The sequence below is a fragment of the Lactuca serriola genome, chromosome 6, assembly GCF_051521515.1.
Source record: "Lactuca serriola cultivar US96UC23 chromosome 6, Lser_US96UC23_V15, whole genome shotgun sequence".
Lineage (NCBI taxonomy): Eukaryota > Viridiplantae > Streptophyta > Magnoliopsida > Asterales > Asteraceae > Lactuca > Lactuca serriola.
In genome coordinates, this window is record NC_136413.1 from 106,045,965 (window position 1) to 106,055,894 (window position 9,930).

At 34.9% G+C, this 9,930-nt stretch overlaps 1 protein-coding gene across 1 annotated transcript; it reads right to left on the reverse strand.

Moving 5' to 3' along the window:
* Nucleotides 1–34: 34 nt before the first annotated feature.
* On the reverse strand, nt 35–4,256 carry LOC145056636 (Man1-Src1p-carboxy-terminal domain protein). The gene is made up of 9 exons (XM_079004335.1): nt 3,926–4,256; nt 2,897–3,024; nt 2,697–2,768; nt 2,437–2,585; nt 2,247–2,361; nt 2,101–2,181; nt 1,367–1,510; nt 862–949; nt 35–289 (listed from the first exon to the last, which is right to left on the reverse strand). Exons 1-9 carry the CDS (start codon nt 4,185–4,187, stop codon nt 168–170), a joined length of 1,161 nt encoding a protein of 386 aa, XP_078860461.1. The 5' UTR covers nt 4,188–4,256; the 3' UTR covers nt 35–167.
* Between the last annotated feature and the right edge of the window lie 5,674 nt (nt 4,257–9,930).

Here is a 9,930-nt window from a genome sequence, read left to right on the forward strand (position 1 = left end):
ATTCAACTTAAATGAACGGAAATGCGAAACAATCTGTATGTAAAGTGTTATCGATGGGTTTGTATAAATAGAAACTGTCATATACATATAACTACTGCAAGACAGTTTGGAGCTTAAGTACAATCTACAATAAATGTATAAAGTAGTATATTATCATGTTACAAGATTCACCACTTCAAAGGCTCCATAGGCTTCAAACTTTGATCTTGATTAGAACCCAAGTCACTTGACTTTTGCTTCTTTACTTCACTCTTCTTCTTGCCAGAAGATCTCATAGAAGATCCTTCAACTGAGAAAGCAAGATCCAAGTGAAAACAGAGGGACAAAATCCAATAAAAAAAATAATTGAAAAAAAAAGCAGTTTTCCCATTAAAAGTTGTGTGAACAAAATATTAAAAAAAAGTTATTTGAAGAAATGGAAAGAAAAAATAAATGGGGACATTTGAGGAGTTAAGTTAACGAGGAAAACCCTATTTCTCTGATATTCACTATCAAGTTATTCTTTCTACGTTAAGTTTAAAAAAAAATACTTATATATAGCTTTACCAGATTAACGACTGTTTTTTTCTCACAAAATATTTAAGAAAAATGACAGCACCCTTGGACAAACAAGGGCAATTTATTTTAAAAAATGGGACTTTATGAGGTAAATGCCATTTCTTAGGCTTTCTCTATGAAGTCATTCTTTTGGCATTAAGTAAAAAAACAGTCATATATATTTTACCATATTAAGTCCTATCCTTATTAAGTCTATTAAGTAAAAAAGAAACACGACCTAAGACAGTTTAGTGTCCCTTATGATGGGCATTTTAGACATTGGACTAATAGTAATAATGCAACAGCAAGGACATGAATGTATACCTTGCCATTCCCACACAACCTTAGGTTCACCCTTTAACATTTTTGGGTACCGGTCTAAACGAGAATCTTCTTGAACCAATTCCTCAACCTATAAAGAGACAAACAAGCATTTGAAAAAAAAAATAATAATAAAAATAATAATGCATGTGGTTTAAATGATACATTACAAAAACTCAATTAAACATCCTATGTTCCTACTTCCTAACATCACTTTTTGTTTAGTTGTCTCTTCTACGTGATTTCTAATTTTTGGGCTAAATGCAAGAAATAGAAATGTACCTTGGAAAAATTATTATTATTACAGCATTGTACCTTCATTTGTTCTTATTACATCATTGTACTTTCATATTTATAGCAATTGGTGAGCTCCTACCTTTTAAGTACAATTCCCTAATAACAAATAATGTGGATCTACAATGTTGCAATAAGAAAAACTGAAAGGAGAATGTTATAATAAAAAAATATGGTAAGTATATCTGAGAGAGAGAGAGAGAGAGAAGAATACCTTTTTCCATAACATGGGATTCCTTCTTTCTTTGGGTGTAAGGACATTATCTCTTAACCATGAAGCAACTATCCATGGTTCACCTTCTCCTTCACCATTTATGCTCCTTGAAACTAAAGCAGCCTCTTCAAGTGTGTCACACACCTATTTCATTGTGGTTTTACAAATTTCAATATACAAAAATCTTAGCTAGTAAGTAAATGACTAAATGTAATAACAAACTGAGCATTGTTCTGATATATATACTTATAACAAACAACACTTCCATAAAGAGAGACGGGACCTAATGTCAGAATATTTTAATAAAGAAATGACTGTTTTTTATGGGGCTAAAGCCTAAATGCAATAAATAGCAACAACATACATCCTACTTCCATTTCTTTCTATTACAGCATTATAGTACTTTCATTTTCTTCTTATAAAGGCATTTTCTTTTGAAACAACTACTCAATCATAGCATTTTTTAGACATTATACTTTTGAAAAATCTACCCAATTATAGCAGTAAAAGGGTTATGTATTTGTATATGATGATGATAAATGGGTAAAATTCTGCAAACTACAATGTTGTAATAAGAAAAGTTTAAACTAGAACGCTATAACAAACGAATCAATGGGAAGTAAAGTACATAATAGCCATTTCTTGCATTTAACTCGATATAATAAGACTACAGGCTTAATATCTCCAACAACTGAATCATGATTAGTGAATAAAAAAGTTACGGTTGATTGCACCTGTTCGTAAAGCTCTTCAGCCCTAACTGACAAGTAATGTCTCTGGTGAACTCTTAACAGCATCCATACACACCCTACGAGCTGCAAAAATCTAAGTAATGTCATAAACTTGAAAATGTAAGACACAATTAGCTTTCATTACATACCAATACACAAAATGGTATTAGGAACAAAGCATGCTCCAAAAGCCATAGTCGAACGGAGCAGCTTAGGGGCTTATAGTGTTCCACTAGCAACTCCGGACACTTAAACTCCTTAATTCTACATCAAGAAATAAATAAATAAATAAATAACAGATGGGTGCCTTCAACTTAATATTAAATAAATATAGCCTACCCAATGTTACTATCTCTCATCTCCAACAAATTATCAACAATATCCATTGCTCTGTTCTTTGCAAACAGATAGGTGGCGTTGCCCTTTCCAAAATCCTCTGCCAGCAGCTTCACTTTATCCATATTATTCCACAACTCATCCCCGCGAAACTGTAATCAAATCGCAAATTAGTGTTTTATAGGTCACCAAAATTTTGCTACAAAGAAGAAAACTTGACATGCATTAATATTGCACTACTTGGATACGAACAAGAAACGCACCCAGACTTTGTTGATTCCTTTGCACAAGTACTCAGAATATGATTCACAGACATGAGATTCTACCATTTTTGCCTGCATCAATATCATGTTATGTTTACATATTAAACATTTCAGAAGCAAAGTTACAGATATAAGATCTTTTTTCTCTTCAACCCTTACGTGATGATCAAAAAGTACCCCCAAGATAAGTGTTCACTCACGAGATTCTTAGCCATTTCATTTATACTTCCATCTTCTAGACATGATCTCCCATGTCTTGTATAACCACTTGTGCATTCCAATTTGCCTTCATAACATATGCCATGGCTTGGACAAGGATCACAAACCTCTGTAAAAATAAAAAATAGTAAAAGCATAAGATGAGTATGGAATAGTTGCATCTTTAAGCTTAGCTTTTTCATGAAGACAAATTTTGCACGATGCAGATATGCAGTTGAAAGAATATTGGAGAAATTAATAATCGTTAAGAGAGGTTTAACCTAAGTTTCTACAAAAGGGTTATTCTTCTAGCAACCCCTCAGCTATCCCACACCACCACAACAGCATCATGTACAGTGACCCCCCACTAGGAGTGGTGGCTGCCCCCATTGGAATTGAAACTCCCACATTGCGGTTGCCGGGACTCAAACCCTTACCTGTTTGTGCAAGATTTAACTCCCAAACAATTGATATAAACTTTGAAAGAACCTTTCAGCATGCAAAAAAACCGAAGCCCAAAAAGATTTTGGGTAACTCCCATTGTTTGAAACCACACAGAAATGCAGAGGTAGCACATTTGATAAATGTTGATGGAAAAACATGAACAACATCTTGTCTCGTGCGCTACCCTTAGATCACTCATGCATTTTAAGCTAAGCGTATAACCAACTTAAATGCCCAAAATTTCAAGGAATGAAGTGCATTATGCACTCTTCAACTTTATACTTGAACCTGGATACCAATTAAAACGATTAACGTAAAGTCAATATACTTCTCCTATCTAGCGCTCCATCCACTCTGAGAAGAGATTACAAATCGACTTTATTGAGATGAATTCTAAACCTTCGACAAAAATATGCTAACTACACTGGAGCTAGCAACTAGAAAAATGCCGGTGGGAAATTGGCTACGAACCCCATAGAAGTGACACCAAAACTCAAATATAGCTTTCTTTTCTATGGAATCGATGGAATGAAGCATTAAGACAAACAGCTAATTAAATAAATAAAAAACGTTTACTCGTTGCTCACCAGAAAGATAATAATCCGATTCCGAATCAGTATCGCAAAACGGCTTTGGCTGACGATTGAAAAACTTGACGACAAGGTTGCAGGCTGCTGCAACAGAGACGGCGATAGATACGACGGCGACGAGCTTAAATATCTCCGTCTTGGACGGTAGTAAGCTTGGTGGCGGTTCAATTGAAGATAAAACTCGCATGGGAGAAGGAGGAAGTGAAGAAGGGGATGAGTATTTAGGGTTTCTGATTCGCCTTTTAGGAGTAGAAGCCATTGTGATCTTGATCGCTGTAACTTGCCTTCGAGAGTTAGTTTTTACAAATATATTAATTCACATATATATATATATATATATATATATATATATATATATATATATATATATATATATATATATATATATATATATATATATATATATATTATGAACAGTAACACCGATTTTTCAGGCTGGGTTTTGGGTTTTAGTCTTGAGCCGATAAGCTGAGTGACCGCTAATATCCTTCGATCCGTCTTCTACACTTGTGTTATCCTCACATCTCTCTTCCCCTTTTTCCTATACCAAAGTAGATTAACCTCGAATAATCGTCTTCATATGTCGATTACTTCTCTTTTCTCTACCAAACTTCTGTCATGATCCTGTGCACCGCGTTACGCATTCCTGATGGTTGCTGGAAAATCCAATTTTTGGTGGTGTTATGTTACAACGGTGACTCGAGCATTTGGAGAATTTTTATGGAGTGCACGGGAAAAAGAAGAGGGTGTTTATTACCGATTACCGTTAAGTTAAAGTTTGGATAAAATCCTTATAAATCAGTTTAGTTTATAGAAATAAAATAAGTTAAATAAATTAATTTTAATAAGCATCTCCCATTTGCTTAATGCTTATTTCCACCACAAATAAGTTAATAAGCAATAAGCTAATCCAAACACCCCCTTAGAGCATTTAGATCTCAATGGAGCACTTGAGGTTCTTGGAATGTGACAAAGGAACGTAACATCTGAGATCACTTTGGATCATCAGACAAAGGAACGGATCAAGTGACAAAGAAACAAATATTACAAAAAGGGGTTTGGAGCAACTTGGAACACTTAGAGCAACTTGGAGTAACATGGAGCAACGTGGAACATCATGTTGCGCCATGTAGAAGGAAGTTGTGCCATCCTTGGGATGTTACGCCAAATGATAGCATGATGTGCCATCATGTATGAAGTTACGCCAAGGTGATGTTAAGCCAAGGAGATGTTAGGACATGAAGATGATGTTGCTCCATCAAGAAGCGAATTTACGCCATGGAGGAGATGTTGCGCCATCATGGACCATCTTGGTACATGATGCACCATCTTGATTCCTTTGTTGTTCCATGTTGATTTACTTATACTTAGATGATGATCATGCTCAAGAATATACACCATGTTGTGCCACCATGATGGATGTTGGACCATTAGTGTTTATGATGCGCCACCTATGCATCATGATGCTCCACTGTGGTCAAGGTGGTCCATCATGTGTGTTACTGATGCTCATGGATTGTATGACATGGAAGAATGTTCTAGAAAATGTTGCATAGCGGAATATGATTGGTTGTCACCATTCATGGTCCTATGGGCCAATAGGCTAGGCCCATTAGGGTTTTAGGACTGGTCCCTCAAGTATAAATAGAGATGCATGTTACATCATTTTATATCTTGAATTCTAAAGTGTTAGGCGAACCTCTGTGAAATTTGTACTTGTAACCTCTGGTTGAGAGCTCTTAAATAAAGAATACTCCTCTCTTTCCCGTGGACGTTGGTCATATTGACCGAACCACGAAAATATTGTGTCTTGTGTGATTTTGGTTTTGCTAGTTATCCACTTTAATTCCTAACAAACGGTATCAGAGTTGCGGTTTGTATTTGTAACGCCTCAACAATCAAAGCAAAATTTTCATTTTTAATTCACAAAACGTTATTCATAAATCCAAGTCATCATGCAATTATAGATTTTTATTAAAGCAATATTAGAGTATCCCAAAATCCACAAAACATCGTAAGTCAGCGAATTTGTACAATCATGCCTCCAGTCAATAAGACGAATAAGACCCTCCGGTCAATAACACAAATAAGACCCTCCGGTCACACATAAATTACCACACAGGTAAGTATAGTGAGAAGACTCACCTCAACCGTTACGCGAGTAATCCTATATTGTCGCTGCTGCTGCGAAATGGCTCCCGAACTGAGCTAAACAACCCAACTCCATAATCAATAACTAAGCAAGGCTAAACCCCAACACTAGGCCCAAAGATGGCCCAACTAACCAGGCACATTAATAACCCAAACCCATTGGGCCCACCAAGGTGATAGGTTTCGAGCAAAACATCAATCCTATGGTGTATATGCAAACCCTAATAGCTTTTGGATCTAGTTTGTCTAATGAACATGCAATTGAAAATCCAAAAGCTATAAACCCTAGATCTAGCATACAATTAATCATATTAATATAAAATAGGGTTTAGATCTGACCTTTGATTGTTATATAGCAATAACAATCAATCCTTAGCTTCAGAAAGCTTAGTGCCTCAAGTGTTGCACCTCTAATGGAGTCACAAACACCACTAAGCAACAAGATGAAGAAGAGAAGAGAGGGGAGGCACCAAAAACGGCTAGAAACCCTAATCCAAGTGTTAGCCACGTTTTTGGTGCATAGAGGGCCTTTATATACATGTAGTCTATTAGGGTTTACAACTAGGAAACCCTAATATGGTTGTTTAAGCCCTAAGCAACCCATGGACTCCTTTAACATATCCCTTGGACGAATTCCTTATGGGCTTCCCATAGAATTCGTCCAACCTATATTATTTAGGTAATCCATAGCCCAATTGCAATTATCTTATAATTACAAATCCAGTCCTCTAAGTTTAATTAATTTCTTTTAGCCACAAAATTAATTCTTGACTAATATTAATTAAACAATATGATTTATCCTTTAATATATTATTCTCATAATATATTAATAAATCATAATTAAACCTTTCTCTCCTTAATTCATCCTACATATTGCTATGGTGAAGGCAACCCAAAAGGACCATGCTCATAATCGGGTCAAGTACATACCAAAATAGTTATAGACTTAGACACTAATCCAACAGTCTCCCACTTGGATAAGTCTAATAACTATTTTCCGTATGACTTTAGAACTTGATCAGCAATCGTAGCTTTCAAAAGCCGCTGTCAACTCTGATCTTATCAGATAAAGTGTCCTTTAGATAAGGGATTATATATTCCTCCATTCTCAAGATATCGTATAGACATAAGACATGAATTTTAATCATTCTCTCTATACTGTTTCCCGACTTCCGATTTATGACGACTAACAACAGACTACAATTGAACACATCAACTTAGTCTCGGCTTGGCCAAGCGCTTAGGTGTCATCACTAGATCATCGAGGGGCCCACATATATCGCTTTTATCCCACTTTGGGTAAAAGGAATGGATAAACTTCGACTCATATGCTCGCTTGCATTCACTCATCGAATCACACACAACAATAAGTTTTATAACACCAAGTTACTTGTGCGTTTACTTATCATCAATGTGCAACCGACCAGCAAATAACAACTCACACGTCTCGGTTCAAGAATATACAATATTATCGACTCACAATCACTCGTGATAAAATCCATGAAGTGATTCTTGTGAGCGTGGGTTTAATCCAATACTATAATCTTATTAAAGCACTCATGAACTCTACAACAAACTTGTGCTATGTCTAAACTCTTCAGATAATCTACAGACTCTTCATGACAGTCTTCCTTCATACCTACTTCTAACATATGACCGACTGTGGAGGTTCGAATAACCCAGTTATTCTGGAAGTCAAAACATGCAAACCGAAACACAACAATAATACTTAATCCTATTTGGCCCCAAACTTGTAGGAGTAAATAAAACACTTTTGTTTAAACACCATATTGATTACTTATTATTCATTGTTTACTATTTCAGAAAATTAACTTATTACTCAAATTACAACAATAGTTGTCCCATGCACAAAGCATGCACACTATGTTTCCTATGGTCATTACTTTGTGAAATAGATCAATTGAAAACTTTTCCAATGACACTCATTTCACAATTCTCAATCCTTATCATTAGTGTTAGAACACAAGGTTCTTGCCACTACTAGAATATGTTAGATTCTAACATTTTATGCAACGATCCTTTCGCAAAGTCATAGCACAAAAGTCACCAAGACTTGGCCAATGAAATTACAAAGTACTCTATCGGAAATTGTTACAAGACAATTCCATAGACGTGAAGTCTCACATTCAAAGTACATTCCTTTGAACATCCTTCTTGCCTAAAATTTTCTAATCTAGACATAGACTCTCAATATCCAACTCCCAATATGGAAACATTTCCATATTTGCCATATGACAACTCATTCTTAATAGAATCTTATCTATTCATAATAATGTCGATATGGCCCATCCAATAGCATACTTCCAACTACTCACAAGCGACCAATCCTCAACGAACTTTGGATCGTCCTTTGATAGTTGTTTAATTATTTTAGTCAAAACCGATTATAGTCCTTTTTCCCTCTTAATGCTCTAGACATTTGGAAGATTTTAGAATGGTCAAATATTATAGCATTTGCAATCGATCCTATACCCAAAGCATATGGGACACGATGCATAATGTCTTACATAAAGATATGATACTTTATCAATCTTCTGCCATAATATTTTATGTGCCACGTTGTCACAATTCGAACTATGAAGAGGGATGTCGTAATCATAATCGAAATTTGAGAACACACTATGTATCCTTTGACTATATTTATTAAAATTTCTCAATCTACGCTTTAGATTTTGAAACGAAGTATAATAATATTTTCTCCCTTAATTATAGCAAAACAAATTTTCAACCCATGCAACTTTGCAAATTGAATCTTTGTTTTTCTATAATTAATATTGCTAACTTGCAATACTTGCTATAATAATCATACAAGCATAACACTTATGCTCCCACTATCATGATGATTATTATCATATAAGCATAACACTTATGTTCCCACTAGCTTTGACATGTATTCAGAAAACAGCTGAACTTCCAGAAAACAATGCGTATTGAATTTCTGAAGTTCATATTTCTAATACCAGATGCTTCGATAAGCCTTTATCTAAGATTCTTAAACTTATACACCTTTGCCTTAGATAACTCATATGTGTGTCTAAACAATTTAGTGATATAAGTCCTAAATGTTAGACTAATTGCCAAATCTCACAATTCGAACTATGGAAAGGGATGTCGTAACCATAATCGAATTTGAGAATACAATTTTCACAATTACTATCTTCTTAAAATCTCTCTCAATGAAAGCATTTCCTCACAGTCATTTTCATGAAGGAGGGAATCTTATGACACTTAGATTTTATGGTGTATGTGTTCCTATCCATGTGAATTTGCCAAAACCAAGTTTGCGACAAATCCAAACTCATATGGACTGAACTTTCTTAATCTTGATTTCTTGCCAAAACCAACTTAATTGTTGACACTTTTTCAAAACTACTTGTATTCTCAGGAAATCAGTGAAACAGGAAAACCAACAGCATTTTGAGGATGGGACGTTAAATCGTCAAACAGTTCATTTTGTCATCATAATGTAATTGATTTGAAACATGTAATCATATACCTTGGTGTAACTTTTTCAATTATATTTATGATGGTTGTATTTACTTTGAGCACTATTATACTCGTTGTTGTGATACTACACATGAAGTCCTCCACCCTCGGACGTTTCCTCCATCCTTGGTTTGGGGGTGTGACAGATTTGTATCAGAGCATTATTTATAGTGAACTAAGTATATCGAACTACATAAGATATACAAACTATAAATGCATTGGGACTAAGGTCTCTGATTTAACATTTTCAAATGACTATACTTTTAGAAATAAATTGTTTCTTGTTAAAAGTATACATGCATGCATACATACTAAGGTCAGCATAATTCTAGAAATAAACAAAA

Excerpts from the sequence above, each read along its gene's own strand:
- LOC145056636 (XM_079004335.1), bottom strand. The coding sequence starts at position 4,187 with ATGGCTTCTACTCCTAAAAGGCGAATCAGAAACCCTAAATACTCATCC. Across the intron at positions 2,362-2,436 it reads ATGAGAGATAGTAACATTGG|AATTAAGGAGTTTAAGTGTC; the intron begins GTAGGCTATATT and ends TTCTTGATGTAG. Across the intron at positions 2,182-2,246 it reads TAATACCATTTTGTGTATTG|CTCGTAGGGTGTGTATGGAT; the intron begins GTATGTAATGAA and ends AGATTTTTGCAG.